The sequence below is a fragment of the Crocuta crocuta genome, unplaced genomic scaffold (assembly GCF_008692635.1).
Source record: "Crocuta crocuta isolate KB4526 unplaced genomic scaffold, BGI_CrCroc_1.0 scaffold77, whole genome shotgun sequence".
NCBI classification, from domain to species: Eukaryota; Metazoa; Chordata; class Mammalia; order Carnivora; family Hyaenidae; genus Crocuta; species Crocuta crocuta.
In genome coordinates, this window is record NW_027532172.1 from 5,674,870 (window position 1) to 5,691,018 (window position 16,149).

Here is a 16,149-nt window from a genome sequence, read left to right on the forward strand (position 1 = left end):
AGGGATTCTCTGGGCAGTCCGCCCCCAGGCTCCCCCACTGTACCTCCTACCTCAGGGAGGCCCCTCCCCATCATTGCCATGCAGTTCACTCTGCTGACGTGCTGAGCTCTGCCTGTGCCTGTACAGACCATCTCTAGGCTGTTGTATGGGAGGACACCTAGCTCTAGGGGCACACTAGGCTGCCCAAAGCTCTCTCTGCACAGGGACCCAGACTGGCTGCCAATCCCTGTAATTATGTCCCCAGCAATATTTATCAACCATTCCCCCGATCCCTTTTCCCTGCTCTCTTCTGATCATCCCTCCAGCATTAGAACTGGAAGGTTCTCCCCACCAGGGCAGAGAAAGTAATCCAGAAGGAACCATTGTCAGCAGTGGGGGTGCACAGGCTAGGTTCCACTCGCTGGAACCCCCAAGCTATCTGACACAGGAGGGTCAGGCAAGCAGACCTGGCAATCCAAAACAAAAACCCAAACCTAAGTCCATCCAACATGGTTCTGATGAGGATGAGACCAAGAGGAGATGAGAGAGGAACTGAAGGGGGGATCCACAACTCCCGTAATTCCAGGCCCAGCCCTCAAGTCCCAAATCTGTCTTCAACAAGAAAAACTCCAACTGATGGAAATATTACTTTAAATAACACGAACCCAAAGACATTTTATTTGGACATTAGCACAAAGTTTTGGTAATTAACATAAATGAACATTTTCTAAAAGTCAAAAGTGTGCCTGCTGGTAAGCCACACAGATGGTGCTCAGCCTCAGGCTGAGGCTGTGTGCACCCCAAAGGCTCACTTTGTTGTTGGGATTTTCTAGCTACATTTGTATCCACAGCTATTCCCTCAGCCCCCTGAAGGCTCCCGGGGCTAGCTGGTCCTGAACAGCATGTAGAGCACGGGCAGTGTGGCCATAAATGTCACACAGGTGACCAGCGTGCTGTAGATGGTGTTCCTGTTGACCTGGGCTTCAAGCCTCTGTTCCATGTCCGACAGTGCCAAGATCATGCTCCCCTGCTCCAGCGAGGAGCCAGGCAGGGCCCTGTCTGCTGGCCCCAGCAGGCCTGGGTGTGCTGCAGCCTTTGTAAGCCGAACCACCTCAGCCGTTTGGCTGAACGTCTTTTCCAAGCCATCAAGCCGCTCTCGTAAAACCTCTAGACATGAATGGACCTGCCTGGAATGGCTGAGCTGCTCTTTCAAGGCAGCTGAAAGGACATCTGTGCCTCTGTCTCGGGTGGGGGAAGTACCTGCCTGGGCCCCAGAGCTCTGCCCGGAGCCAGCTTGTACCAGGCCCCTTAGGTCCACCATGAGGTCGTGGAGGTCCCTCTGCTGGAGGGAGTAGCTGGATGCCTGTTCTCGGATGGCCTCCTGGAGGCTCACAGGCCCCTTCTGTGCCTCTAAGAGCAAGGCCTTCAGCTCCTGTAGCCGCACACGGTTCACATAGGTGGAGCCAGCCACACCAATCAAGGCCCCCAGGACTGACCCGATGAGGGACCAGTTCTTGGTCCTCTCGGCTCGAGTGCGCTCCTTCTCGTGACTTTCCCGCACAGCTGCAGAGAAGAGGGAGAACTTCTCTCTCTCTGAGTCTTCAGCACGTAGGTAGGCTGCACGAAGCCTCTTCTCCTCCTGCAGAAGCAAAGCTGGGTTATACAGCAGCAACGTGGCCCTGTAGCTGGAGCCACCCACAGATGTCCCTGGGGCCCAGCCTCATGCCTGGCACAGATGGCATGCTCAATAAACCCGCCGAATGAATGAAGGCAGCATAAAAACAGTCAGGTGCAGGAAGCAAAGGAATTGGGGGCGGTAAAGATGAGCAATACTACCTTCCCACCCAAGCAGTGCTGGGTCTGACCAGGCATGCACTGATGACTACAGAATATGTCCATCAGAAGGAAGTACCTGGCACTCTCTAGGCCAGTCCCCTCCTCCCTGGTGCTCCCCCCTCAGCAATCTGGGATCTGGGGCCCAGATTATACTGCCCTGGACTGCTGACCCCAGTACTCTAGGAGAAAGTGGGTGGACAGGCTCTGGAAACCTGGGAGCCCAGAGCTTCTGGTTTACCTTCTCACCAGATCTCTGACCAACAGACCAGTCAGAGTCCCCACCTGGCCCCTCAGTGACTTGCCAGGCTAGGGTCCCTATCCAATGAGGAAGGGCTGCCTTCTGAGTGCTTACTTGCAGCAGCCGGTGCTCCAGCGTAGCCAGTTCTAGATACTGGTTATCCTCTCTGGAGATGCGGTCCAAGCGGTCCCTTACTTCCTTCAGCTTGGCCTGGTGAACTTCCAAGTCCTCCCGAGCCTCTCGCACAAGCCCTCGAGCCACCATGAACACTTTCTCTGCCTGCAGAGAGAACAATGGAGGCCGTCTGCCCCTTCCCTCCACACCCACACAGGCTCAGCTCTACTCCCAACAAGGCTGTGGCTGAGGGGAGTGGGGTGTCAGTGCAAAGGGTGGAAAAAAGAGTCCTTCAGACACAAAATCCTGGCTCACCCAGTAGTCCTCAAAGTGCAGCCCCGGGCCACACCCGTCAGACTCACTGGATTTATCCATTCAAGTAGAAATAACATGCCCCTGAGAAACTTGAAAAAAGCTAATGCTGCACACAAAACCCAGCCAATTCTAGTCTGATACAAACCATGGAGAGGAACCTAGGTTCCTAAACTGTTTAACACATGCTACCTTATCTTCGCCTCTCAACAATGCCACAAGAGGCATTGCTACCGCCTCCATTTTACAGACCCAGAAACCCCAGCTCAGCCAAGGTCATGACCTCCAAGGGGAGAGACAGCACTGTGCCTCAAAACCTCCCACTGAACCCCCAGGTTCTTGCCACCTCACTAGCCTGGTCCGTGCTAGGCAGGAGTGGGAACAGAGATGACAGAATGCATTTCTGCTGCCACCGAGGGCTTCACAGCCACAGGAAGCTCTTTCCACCTCACAGTTTGATGGCCCTGTGCCTGTACCTTCACAAGGATGTTTTAATTACACATGGGACTTTGAGGACACTGTAACACTCTCACCGACCCTCAGTCAACGTAGGAAGTGTTCACTGGCCTAACACAATGGAAGGGATTGTGGTCAATCCCTGTGGTCAATTGTGGTCAATGGCCAGGGACTCATCAGTACATAGGACCTGTTTTTGGGATAGATTGGTAGTTACACAGAGATCTTCACCCCCAGTACTACTGAATCCAGGTTATCATGTGAGAAATGAGTCAAATTCTTCTACCATTAGTATCTGTTCAAGAAAAGGCAAATCTGGGAAAGGCTTCATAGCACCACATGGCTGGTAATTATTTGGCAAGAGCCTCCCAGCCACATTTCTCAAGTCAAAGGCAGTGGCTTCCCTCCTCACCTCAGTCACATTTCCCTGGGCCTCTCGAACTTCATTGAGTCCAACAAACTCTTCATATCTGTCCCACCAAGTCGTGGCTGTGGACGATGCTCGCTGTTGAATGTCGTGCCCCAGGGCTCTTCCCAGAGCTGTGAGGCGATGGTACAGCCCAAGAGCCACCTCCTCAGGTCTTTTCTCTCTGGGCTGGCTAGGGCCTGGGCTGCAGAGAGTCCTGGTCATAAAGAGGTCCCTTCCACGGAGGCCTCTCCACACCACACGGGGCACACCCAGGACGTGCTGCATGGCAAACACAGTGCTGTGCCCTGTCATCAGATCTGTAGGGGTGACGCCAGATAGATCAGCTTGCAGCTGAGAAAGGTTGGGCAAAGTCAGGTTTCAGGGCCTAGGGACAGTTCTGAGCTAACTTCCATGAAAAAGTCCAAACAGAGCACTACCCTGTTGTGCCTGGAGACAGTAGCCACTGTGATCAGGCCTCCCCTCTGTGTGTTCCCAGACAACAGAGCACAGCAGGGAAGAACATATTTAGGAGATCATGCCTTCCATCTCCTTCCACAATACCAGCAGACCCTCCCATTCCACCCACCTTCCCCACTTCCCCCAGGTCTCTGTTGTGACTTGGATGAAAATCCTGGTACCCAGTTTTCTGATAATGTCAAAGAATATTCTCAAACCAGGGCTGCCTGGGTGGCTCAGTCAGTTAAGTATCCAACTGCTGATTTTGGCTCAGGTCATGATCTCTTGGTTTCTGAGATCGAGGCCTACGTTGGACTCTGTGCTGACAGTGTGGAGCCTGCTTGGGATTCTCTTTCTCCTTCTCTCTGCCCCTCCCCTGTTCATTCTCTCTCTCTCTCTCTCAAAAGTAAACAAATAAACTTAAAAAAAAATTTTTTTTCAAACCTGAGTTGTGTCCATGCTGACAAAGCCCCAGAAGAATTCATAAAGACTCCTGGGGAAACTGGGGAACTGAGGGGATTTCAGGGAAAGATTTCTGCAAAAGACCACCAAAATCAACTACCCAGACTCTGAGGGCTGCCCCAGCACTGGGAAAGCAGAGTTTTGCTTATGTTTGAGGACACAGGTCATTCATGTACCAAGGCAGAAAATTCCCTCCTCGGCTCTCCCTTGAGAAGACAATTCCAGGGAAAAGGAGAAATAAAACAAGAAGCCTGGATCTCTACACAGAGGACAACTTTTCTTAGGTTCACTCTCCTCTGCTCTCCTAGCCCAGGTTTTCCAGGCTTCCAATCCCCCACCCCTCACATTCCTAACCTTCTGCAAGCTTTCTCCCTCCTCTCCAACTTTAGTCCTGCTCTACAGGTCAGGTTTCTTGAATCTCTCCCATTTCAACCTCTCTTTGTTTGGGCCCCAACAACACCCACTTCTCGTTACCTAAACAACACAGGGAGGCTCCCATTACCCAGTCAGGCCTTGCCTGAGCCCCAAAGCAGCAGGGATTCTGAGGACCCCAAGAGAGGGCCAAGTGACCCCTGCTCCGCAGGAAACCTGGACCAGCACTCCTGTCTGTCCTCTGACCACACACTGCCGCCCCCCCACCCCCACCCCAAACTCACACACAAGCCCTCAAGTACTGACACTGGCTGTCAGAGTGACACCTAGTGGCCAAACAACCAGGCCAGAGAGAAAAGCAGAGGGAGCTGGGGACAGGAAGATAAACTGGAGGAGCTTGGGTGACAAAGAGGTGTCTGAGTGTAAGGTGATGTGGCGTAGAGACGGGCTCAGAACATCTCAGCCTCCTACCCCCTTGTGCTGTGTGCTTGGAGAAGCTCAGGCCCCCTAGAAAACAAAGTTGGTTGCGTAGGGACATGCCTCCTGCCCCAAATGGGTCCAAGCTGAGAGCCACAGAAGTGAGATCCCTGTGACACTGGTTCTGAGCTGGTGCCGCACCTGAACTCCAGGGCCACATCCATAAGGCCCAAGAAAGCACATGACATCCATGACCCAGGGGTCAAGCCAGCCTCTTAGGCCTAATGCCAACATCCACTGCACATGAACTGTGGCCCCACGACGATCCTGCAGGTGTTTCCTGCAGCAGAGCAAAGCAGACTCCCAGCGCTGCCAACCACAGCACTCACTCTCCTTTTCAGCCACGCTCACCAGAGAGGTGTCCACCTCTCTGTCACTGCTTCCTCAGCCCCCATGCTCTCTTGATGGCATTCCAACAAGAGGCTGCTCTCCTGGAGCCCCTGCAAAAATTTCCACCTTGCCAGATTCACCAGGTGCTTCTCAGATTTCTTCTACAACATCTCTGAGCTTTCAACACCCTTGTCTTTTTGAAATCACTACCCTCTCTCTCGGCTTCTTCCAACCTTCCTGGCCTCCTCTCCTGGCTTCTCCTCTACCAGCCACCCACTCTTGAACCCCAGGAAGGTCACCCATCCCTGGCAGTGATGACAGCTACAGCCTCCTGCACAGTCCCGGCTTCCTCCATGCCACTCAGAGCTGTTCTTCACGAGGCAACTTGAGGCTCTGTTAACTCATTTCACATCTCTTGGTTCAAAACCCCCAACAGCTCCCATCTCACCTGCCATGAACACCAGTTCCACCAGTGGCCAACAAGCCACGGTCCTCTTAGCTGTCATCCCTTCCTCCTCTCTGTCCTCCACTCCATGTACCCTAGCCTGACCTTGCTACTTCCTCCGCCTGGACTGGTCTTCCTCCGCAGATCCAGTCAGCTCACCCTGACTTCTACGTCTTGGCTCGGATACCACCTCATGGCAAGACCTTCCTTGACCATTCCCTCCTGGGCCACCTGCTTTGTTTTTCTCCATCAGACACATATTGCCTTCTTTACATGTTGCCAGGCCCCTCACTAGAACATAAGCTTGGTGACAGAAGGGATATTGGTGTATGATGAAATGACTCAAGTTGTTCCTCTATTCCAGTCCCTCTTCTCCGACATCCAACCCCCACTCCAGCCTGATTCTCAGCCCCTACCCGTTCAAATGTCTCACAAACCCTCAGCCAGCACAGGGAAGGCATTCCTGAAGGAGAGAAAAAGTGGAAATGCACTTGGGGTCACCTAAAACCTGAAAGGTGGCCAGTGCACCTGGAAAATAGCAGAGGAAGGGAGAGTGGACAGAGGAGAGGCTGAGGGCCAAGTTCAGAATCTTGGCCCTCCAAATCCATTCTAACACTCTATTTAGATGACTGTGTCCTACCAACTTCCTCACTTGCAGTTGATGGCTTGCCTCATTTTTCACTAAGAAAATATTTAAAAATTGTAAGACAACTTCTACAAACTCCCACCATACCTTCCTACCTGCCAGTGTCTGAACGGTTTCCACCTTCTCTCTTACTCCTTGGGATGAAGAATTCATGCTCTAGGAAGACCAAGCTCTGGCTCAGGTCCCATGTGCTCTCCCTACCTGACACTACTCAGTAATTGATCAGACACCATCTCCAGCAACAGCCCCACCTCTCTGTCCCTCTGAGAAATCGTTTGCACTCATGGTCTCCAGTACCTCTTCTCTCATTCTCTCTTACATCCTCTCTAATCTGGCCTTCACTTCCACCATGCCACCGGAAATGCTCTTGTCCAGGTCACTTCCACATTGCTAAATCCAGTGATCAGTTCTCAGTCCTCATTTTACTTGCCCTATCAGCAACCTGTGCCTTGTGCTAGCTTCCTTTCCTTGAAACATCTTCTACACTTGGCTTCCAGTCCCCACTCATCTCCCGAACCTACCCACATGGAGGGCTGCAACGCAAGGTCCTCAGGCTCCTCTCATCCAGTCCCGTGCCTTTAAAAAAAAACAACCATCTAGGGAAATGCTAAAAATACTAACTATAATGATGCTCGAACAACACTGTGAGAATAATAAAACCACTGAATTGTACACATTAAATAGGTGAATTGTATTGTATATTAATGGTATCTCAATAAAGCCATTTTTTAAAAAAGTAATCTCTACATCCAACTTGGGTCTCAAACTCAAGAATCGCATGCTATACTGACCAATCCAGCCAGGTGCCCTCCCCACCCCACCGTTGCTTTTCCCCAAAACCATTACTTAAAAAACCAATCAACTAGGGGTACCTGGGTGGCTCAGTTGGTTAAGTGACCACCTCTTGGTTTCAGCTCAGGTCATGACCTCACAGTTGATGAGTTTGAGCCCCAGGTCAGGCTCCGTGTTGACCATATGGAGCCTGCTTGGGATTCTCCACACACACACACCCCCCTCCAGCCGCTCTGCCTCACTCTCTTTCTCTATCAAAAAAAATAAACTTAAAACAACAACAACAACCAACTATACTCTGACTTTTACAGCCCAGACCTCTCCTGTAGATTCTCAGGCTCATTCACTGAACCACCCAATCTACAACTCAGCTTGGAAGGTTAATAGGGATCTCATCTTCCCTTCCCAACTTGCTTTTTCCACAGCCTTCTCCATCTTGGTTGACAGAAACTTCCAAGTCCAAATCAGAACAAAAACCTCAAATCATCCCTGACTCCTTGCTTTCTCTCCCATCTCATATCCGATCCATCAGCAAATGTTACTTCCTTTCTAAAAACAAAATCCCTCCTCCTCTGGTCCCAGTGACTAACATCTTTTATCCTAATAACCTTCTGACAGGTCTCCCTGCTTCTACTCTAGCCCGTATAATCTACGGTCAACAGAGCAGCCAGAAGTTTTCTCAAAACACAGGCCAGACCATGTCTCTCTCTGCTCATACTTTCCAGTGGTTCCCCATTTCTCTCAATGTAAAAACCACAATTTTCCCATGGTCTACAGGGCATCCACCTCCTGGCTCTTAGTCTTCTCTGACCTCATCTCCCACTGGTATACCTTTCCTCACTCTACTCCAATCATATGGACCTTTTTTCTCCCAGCTTTTTTGACATATATACATCGCTGTGTACGTTTAAGATATACGAGATGATTTGATACACTTAATAGACATATATACACGTATATATTGTTAAACCACAATAAGGTTAGCTAATACATCATTGAGGTTATTACCATGCATGGACTTTTTTTTAATGTTTATTTATTTTGGGGGGGGCAAGCCAGCAAGCAGGGGAGGGACAGAGAGAGGGGGAGACACAGAATCCAAACCAGGCTCCAGGCTCTGAACTGTCAGCACAGAGCCCGACAGGGGCCGGAACCCACAGACCGTGATATCATTACCTGAGCTGAAGTCAGACGCTTAACGGATAGTGCTACCCAGGCACCCCTGCATGGACTTTCTTGATGTTGCTGGAACACACTACACTATCCCCGTAGGAAGGCCTTCACACCAGCTGCTCGCTATCTGCACTGCTTGCTCCCTTCTCTTTTCCAAGTCCTGCTCATATGTCATTGCCATGCACTCCCATCCCAGCACTCTCTACCCACGTTGTCTGCTTTTTCTCGTGTAGGTATCACGTGACCTGCGATATGTATTGCACTTATTCACTTTGCTTACAGGCTGTCTCACCCCCTAGAATGTCACCTCTGCCAGGGTTGGCATCCATTTGCTGACGGATTGGACATGAGATGAGTTTTGTTCACTGCTGCATCCTCAGTGCCCATAAAACTGTCTACATATGACACACACTCAACAAAAATGTACTGAATGAATAAACAGAATTTGCAAATAGTTGCGCTCTGGCGATATTGAAACCCAGACTCCTTCCGTTGGCCTCCAAAGCTTTAGGACCTGGTGATATAGCCCCCGCCCATGTATCTGGCACCTCCCTCGAATCTCCCCGCAGCTATGCTTGCTTTCTTCGGTTCTAAGAACGCTCTGAACTTCAAAGGCCTCTTCCCCCTAACCGCAGTACTTTCCCCCCTGCACGGTCCCAGACCCAGCGCCTTCCGGTTAAGCACCCCTCCTGGCTTCCGGACTCTCCCCCGGCAAGACAGGCCCTCGTACCTGGCGCCCCACCACGAGAGCTGCAACCCCAAAGAAGCGCCCGCCACTCAGTAGACCTCTGATCCTTTAGGCCCGCCCCCAGAGTTGCTTCCGGCAACGGGAACACCGCTTCCGGACCAGGAGCCAATCAGCGGGCCCGTGCGGAGGTAGAGGCACAGCGGGTGGATAGGGGAGCTCCGCTTCCGGCGGCAGGGTCTGGGGAAGGGGCGGCAGGCGCCATGTCTGGCCGCGAAGGTGAGTGTGCTGCGGCGGTAGGGTGGAGAGGGACAGGACTCGGCGGGAACTGAACTGAGCTTACTTGTGTTGCCCACAGGTGGCAAGAAGAAGCCCTTGAAGCAACCCAAGAAGCAGGCCAAGGAGATGGACGAGGTGAGGGCGAGCGCGGAGGCGTGGGCGGGTGCGGAGGGACTGGGAAATCTGCTTCGATTTGAAACCCGTCTGCCTCTCCTTAGGAAGATAAGGCATTCAAGCAGAAACAGAAAGAGGAGCAGAAGAAACTCGAGGAGCTAAAAGCGAAGGCCGCGGGGAAAGGCCCCCTGGGTAAGTGAGGGCCAAATATAGCTCAAGCCGGGCAAACGTTTTGAGCATCAGTCTGGTCTATTTACTGTCTCATTGGTGAGGTCTCAGTTCCACTTGTCAGTTAGGACGAATGACCCTTACCCCGCTTGTATCCGCAGCAACGGTAAGGGGCGGGAGCCAGACCGCCTCTGGAAACGAGATTTCTTTTCTGCCAGGCAGTCTGGTCTTCCTTTCTTTAGGGAAACAGCAGATATGGAAACACAGACATTCATACATCTTAGACACAAATTCATAGAGTTGAGTTTCCAAATAGGCTTCACTATTTCTTGCCCCAAATTCGTATTTCACTGCTGCTTTTTGCTTGGGACATTTCTTGACTTAACCCTCATATTGTTATTTCTAGTAAATACTTTTGCATACTGAGTCTTGACTTCTGAATGCGCCTAGACGAAAAGATCAAAGTCTAGGCTCCTTCATGTGCTATTGTGCTATATGCTCTTTTAACCTAATCTCCCACCACTCTGCTTTTTTTTAATGTAGGAAGAATCGATTATATATCAAAATATTTCTCAAGCCCGACAGCCTGAACTTTTCTGTGCTTCTTAAATGCTGTTTACATTCATCACACTCGTGAATAATTTCTTCTATAGTTATTTGTGTGCTATGTGAGCTACACTGGGATGGTAGAAGTTGGGATGATGGGAGTGTCATCCAGGGCTTTCTAAGACTTCAATCCCAGTGGGTTTATTTGATGCACAGTGCTGAGATTCTAGTTATTGAGATTCCCTTTTGGACTGTAAAGTGTTTTGTACCTTCCTTTAATCTGTGATCGTGTACGGGAAGGTCAATCAGCTATTTTTTAAACTATTTACTGTGTACCAAATATATAGTCAAATGTAAATTGAGTAAAATAAAGATAGTGAACGGGATCATAGTATAGTAGCGTACTGTGATGTGGCAGTTGAGAATGTGGACTTGGATGTTAGACTACCCAGGGTGGAATCTTGGCTTTGTCACATTACAAGTTTATAACTTTGTACAGCACTTATCACTAAGATTTCATTATCTGTGAAATGAGTTGATGGGGAATGAGGATTAAATAAGCTAGTGTGTGAAATACTTAACAGTATAGATCCAGGCCAGGGCACAGCCATTTTTTGTGCCCCTGCCTCATCCTCATTCAAACATCACCCTAGAATAAACTATTGGGAAAGTCCTCTACATGCTTGTGTCAAAAAGAATGCCCAGCACAAAAGTTGAGCCTTTCTGTGATCTATATAAGGCTCCTGGCACTTTTGTCATAAGGACTCTATTTTTCCTTAGCTGAGACATTTTTTTTTCCTTTTGCAGCCACAGGTGGAATTAAGAAATCTGGCAAAAAGTAAGCCGTCCCTTGTGCCTGAGGCAATGGTGATCTTTAATTCCATTCCTGTTTAAACATCTGGATTCCCTGCCACAGCATCTGTTGCCACCTATAGCTAGAATGAAGTGTTGTCTTAGATCCTGTTGTACATTTAAGAATAAACTTTTGTAAAAAAGAAATAATAAAATTAGTCAATCGTAAGTAGCTCACATTCTCTTATCATTCAGTGATTTCTACCTTTGTTGTGAGGTCAGAGTAAACCTAGCCCAAAATCCTACCAGTGTGTGCTCTTCAGTCTTTGTTCTGTCCTGAACTCTGTTGCACTGGGAATTAAACCAACTCATTTGAAGTGGTTGTTTTTGTATAGTTGTATACCGGATGGAACACAATACACGAGGCTAATGGAAGAATTTGTACCCTAGGGAAAAAAACATCTTTCTCTGTTTTGACCTCCACATTGCCATTTGTTGTAATGGGACTGTTCATCTTTCGTGTGAGGAGTCCACTGAGTGCATGCTGCACATATACCAAAGAGTGATTCCTGTTGTCAAGGAATTTCTCTGTTGTGGAAGAGGGCAACATTATTACATACAATATACATTATAAAGGGAATAAAATGGGAGAGAGTTTCCTTAAAGTTTCTAAGAACCAAGCTTATTCTGAAACCCCCAAATCTGCATTTACACTAGGGCTTCACAAAGGTCTTAGCTAGGTTTTCATGTCTTATATCCCACATTCAACCCATCAGCAAAATTAAATCTGGCCCCTATATACTTCCTCCAGTATCACTCCCCCATTCTGACCTAAAATCCCTCACCTGGATTATTGCAATCATATCCAAATTTGTCTTCCTGCCCCTACCTTTGCTCCCCTACAGTTTAACCTTCACTCAGAACAGAATGTTCTTATTAAACTGTAAAGTCCTGGGACACCTCAGTGGCTCAGTTGATTAAGCATCTGACTTTGGCTCAGGTCAGGACCTCACGGTTTGTGAGCTCAAGCCCCACATCGGGCTCTGTGCTAACAGCTCAGAGCCTGGAGCCTGCTTCAGATTCTGTGTCTCCCTCTCTATGTCCCTCCCCCACTCACACACTCTCTCAAAAATAAACATTAAAATAGTAAAAAATAAAATAAAATCCTACTTTTGTCTCTTCTCGGCTCAGAATTCTTCATTGGCTTCTTAGGGCAAAAACTAGAGTCCCTACAATGACCAGTCTTTAAGGCATCTGGATGCCACTCCCTGTCCTATATTCACCATTCATCCTCTGATCCATCTCGCACCACAATGGTCTATATTGCAAGCAAGCTGCCTCACCATTTTCACCAACTCTTGGTGTCTGCTTGTCACTCATTTGTATACTGGAGACTACCTCCCTTCCTTTAAAGGACTGAAAGTAGTGAGCTCGTCCCTTACCACTCTATATGAAGTAGTAGTCCCAACTGTCTATTACCCTGTTTGATTTTTTCCTCCTAATATTTGTTGATTATCTATCACTCTTGACTCCAGGAGGAGTAAACTGAAGGAGACAAGAGGCCATAATGTATACTAAATGTATATATATGTTGCATTTCAATGTGTGTGTGTGTGTGTGTGTGTGTATATATATATATAGTATACTAAATGTATATATATGTTGCATTTCAATATGTGTGTGTGTGTGTGTGTGTATATATATATATATAGTATACTAAATGTATATATATGTTGCATTCCTCTCTATATATATGAACAATTCAGAGGCACAAGTCTCTGGATTTCCCCTTTAGGCCCTTGATTCTACTGGAAATTATGCTAGTAATGCTAAGCTTTCTCTGTTTTCAAAAAGGGCTCTGGAACTAGTCAGATTTTGCTAAGTCAAAACTGGAAAAAGTTTATTTTTTTAATTTTTAAAAAATATTTTCTATTTATTTCTGAGAGAGAGAGGGAGAGACAGTGTGAGCAGGGGAGAGTCAGAGAGAGGGAGATAGAGAATCTGAAACAGGCTCCAGGCTCTGAGCTGTCAGCACAGAGCCCGACACGGGGCTCAAACCCATGAACCATGAGATCATGACCTGAGCTGAAGTCAGCTGCTTAACTGACTGAACCACCCAGACGCCCCTGGAAAAGGTTTTTTTTTAATAGATTTAGGCCTGTTATGACTCTAAGGTACTTGATTTAACAGGAGGGAATAAAGGGTCTTCTTTGGCCCTCTCCTGGAAAGTTGCACAGCCCACACGCCTTTGGACTTCAAGCATTCCCTGTGGGGCTGAGAACAACCCTTTTAAGCCAGTCCCAGCACACAGCCCCTCACAGCTACTACTGTTATTTGGTGGAACCTAATCCTTCCTGACAAATGAAGTACAATCCTATCTCTTTACAAGACCAGAGACCTGCAGCAATGAAGAATTAAGCATTCAACATTTGGGCAGCTATCTGAAGCAACCTACTAGTTGTCTCAAAAACTAAATTCAGGTATTCAAGACCTTCCAAATCCTGACAACTAAATCCCTTTCATTTCCAGTTTTCATAAACATTCATAGGACACTTACAAGCTAAGTTTGGCACTGAATGTGCAAGGAACACCCTGTTCCTGCTAACTGCCCAGCACACCACGACTGCCCAATAAAATCCGGTCCGAGTCCTGCTCCTTTTTGAAGCCTTACCTTCTCTCTTTGCCACAACTCCTATCTGGCATTTGTGTGGCCTCCATGTCGGTGTTGCACTCTTGTCTGAGTAGTCTTGTACACCAGCCTCCTTGCTAACTCCGTAACTCCTGCCCAACCTGGAGGACAACCCAGGTACCACTTTCAAGGGGCCTTTCTTGACCTCCTGAGCCTCATTCATTTGTGACATGTCCTTGGGACAAAAACAACCAGCCACTCCCAGAGAAATGAATGTTAACAGCCTGACAGTTCCCACATTCTCCAACACAGGCACATCGTTCTCAGGATCACCCCTTTTCCTTACACCTTTCTTCCCCAGACCTACCTCAAATGCACACATTCAAAACATTTACTATTCTCTAAGATGTCTGCTCACAAAAGCTGTATTCATACTCCTCACCCAACCCCGCTCTCCCACTCCTTTCTCCTCGAGAGAGGCTCTGGTATGTGAGAGGTGAGTCCAGTGTGAGGAAAACGGCGAAGTCGCAGAGAGCAAAACCTTGAATGCTGCGGGTCTCGCTCGATTCACAGGTGTACGCGTGAATGACAGGGCGAACTCCAGCGCGACTGTATACGGGATGTCAGGGAGGGGGTGCAGAGGCACCCGCGCTGTGAGGCTGGTGAGCCTCGGGCCCATTCCCTAATAATGGGGACAACGGTGCACAGAGCCCGCCACGGACATCCACCCGGCGGCATTTAAGCGACGGGCAGAACTGGGCTGGGAGGGCGGGGCGACACCGAGAAAGGCGGGCACTCAGCAGAGCACTGCGACGCGTTCAGATTAGATCATTCTTCTGCGCCGGCCAGCTGGCAGCCGATTGGCCCGTGGGCCCAGGGGCGTGGCTCGAGCGGCTGAGGCAAGCGGCGGCGCGCGGGCGGTTGGTCCAGCCTTCTGGCCTCGAGTCGAGCAGGCCTTCCTCGGTGCCCTGGGAGACTGACCAGCAGAGGCATGGCTGGAACCCCCGCGCCGGGCAGCAGGAGGCGGACCGGGCTCCCGGCGCCTAGCTCTGGCCCACTGCCCAGTATCGGGCACCCTCCGAGCAAGCGAGCCCGGGGCTTCCCCGTGGCCGCCGCCCCGGACCCCGAAGACCCGTTCGGCGCGCACGGGGATTTCACCGCCGACGACCTGGAGGAGCTCGACATCCTCGCGTCGCAGGCCCTCAGCCAGTGCCCGGCCGCTCCCCGGGACGTGTCCAGTGAGTGCGCCTCGGGGCCTTTTCCCCGGAGGGTGGTGCAGACCTCCCCAGACCTACGTGATGGCTGTGGCTTCGGAACCCCACGGCGACCGCTGCCCCGGTGTCTTGCACCCACACTGCCCTTCTCAAAATATAGGAACGGCTTCATTTAGGCAGCGGTTGTGTCCCAGAAGGTCCTTTGAGTAGGGGAGAACTGTTATCAAGAATGTCAAATAGCTTAGTGGAAATTCAGAAAGCTCAGTTAATATTTTCCTGTAGTTAAAGTTTGGGCCACGAAGTTTTTGGTTCTAGGCAAAGGTCCTTGGAACACGACTACCACCATCATCAGAACCATCACTACCTACGCATGGGGACCCATTCTTGTGACACGTTTGAGAGGCTTTAGATCTAACAGATTACTGTCCTCATGTGTCCTTGGACCACATGAACATAAGAGGGCCTAATTGAGGCAAGAGATGAAAGAGGTTTATTCCTTTATACAGCCAGTAAATCGTACTAGGTGTCCAAAATCTTAGGAACTGCAGCACACTTAGCAATGAACAAAAGACAAAAACTCCTTTCTTCAGGAGCTTACTTTCTAGCTGGTGAATGAGTAAAGTCTTGTGGGACTCACAGAAGGATTAATGTTTTGAGGGCAACTTGCATCTGTCTGGCAAAGCAGACATTCAGAAAACATTCGTTAATGACCAAATATTCTGTACAACCATGACTAGTACCACTTCTCCATCGGGTGGCACAAGATGACAGTTCCCCTTCCTTGACCATACATCTAATTCCTTTCCAAGTCCTGTAACTTTATCTTCTTAATCCATCTCTGGAACCTAGCCTCTTTCCATTATCTCTACCATTCTCCCTGATCTATGTAACAATCATCCCTTCCTCTGGAGATAATCTGCTAAATGGTCTCCTTGTTTCTAGCCTTGACTCCCTATAAGTCAGACTTTACACCACAGCCAGAGTGATCTTTTCAGAACTCAAATCTGGCTTTGTCTCACACAAATACAAGTGAACATCCCTACTGAAAGAAAGCCTTTTCATAACTTCCCACTGCCTCCAGTATAAAGATCAAAGTCCATATCATGTCCTACAAGGCCCCGCATGGTCTGGCCCTTTCCCACTCTTTCTGGGTTCGAGCCACAGTGATCTGCCTTCATTTCTTGAGTTCTCCTGGCATCTTTACAAAAATTGCACATTGCTGTTT

General features: G+C 49.2%; 2 protein-coding genes and 1 long non-coding RNA gene across 10 annotated transcripts in view; 2 read left to right on the forward strand and 1 right to left on the reverse strand.

The window, feature by feature from the left end:
• Positions 1–637: 637 nt before the first annotated feature.
• On the reverse strand, positions 638–9,296 carry CCDC51 (coiled-coil domain containing 51). 3 transcript variants are annotated; one of them, XM_077777146.1, is made up of 5 exons: positions 9,228–9,263; positions 7,054–7,108; positions 3,348–3,661; positions 2,168–2,332; positions 638–1,618 (listed from the first exon to the last, which is right to left on the reverse strand). In XM_077777146.1, the coding sequence occupies exons 3-5, from the start codon at positions 3,654–3,656 to the stop codon at positions 863–865; spliced, it is 1,230 nt and encodes a 409-aa protein (XP_077633272.1). In that variant the 5' UTR covers positions 3,657–3,661; positions 7,054–7,108; positions 9,228–9,263; the 3' UTR covers positions 638–862. The 3 variants fall into 3 exon arrangements, with proteins under 3 accessions (XP_077633272.1, XP_077633271.1, XP_077633273.1); XM_077777145.1 differs by lacking the exon at positions 7,054–7,108 and having other exon boundaries at positions 9,228–9,296; XM_077777147.1 differs by lacking the exons at positions 3,348–3,661; positions 7,054–7,108 and having other exon boundaries at positions 9,228–9,296.
• Positions 9,297–9,356: 60 nt separating this feature from the next.
• Positions 9,357–11,313, forward strand: LOC144242298 (uncharacterized). Its single transcript, XR_013338322.1, has 4 exons — positions 9,357–9,461; positions 9,541–9,596; positions 9,680–9,767; positions 11,097–11,313. It is a non-coding gene; the product is annotated as an uncharacterized LOC144242298 (long non-coding RNA).
• Positions 11,314–14,631: 3,318 nt separating this feature from the next.
• Positions 14,632–16,149, forward strand: part of ATRIP (ATR interacting protein) — a 14,893-nt gene continuing 13,375 nt past the window's right edge. For 5 of the 6 annotated variants that reach the window (XM_077776953.1, XM_077776956.1, XM_077776954.1 and 2 more), the window contains exon 1: positions 14,632–14,948. In XM_077776953.1, coding sequence (XP_077633079.1) covers positions 14,702–14,948 — 247 coding nt within the window. In that variant the 5' untranslated portion in view covers positions 14,632–14,701. The remainder of the gene's footprint in view (positions 14,949–16,149) is intronic. The other variant, XM_077776957.1, reaches the window with a different exon arrangement.

Excerpts from the sequence above, each read along its gene's own strand:
- CCDC51 (XM_077777145.1), bottom strand. The coding sequence starts at position 3,656 with ATGACAGGGCACAGCACTGTGTTTGCCATGCAGCACGTCCTGGGTGTG. Across the intron at positions 2,333-3,347 it reads CCCAGGGAAATGTGACTGAG|GCAGAGAAAGTGTTCATGGT; the intron begins GTGAGGAGGGAA and ends TTCTCTCTGCAG. Across the intron at positions 1,619-2,167 it reads TGGAGCACCGGCTGCTGCAA|GAGGAGAAGAGGCTTCGTGC; the intron begins GTAAGCACTCAG and ends TTGCTTCTGCAG.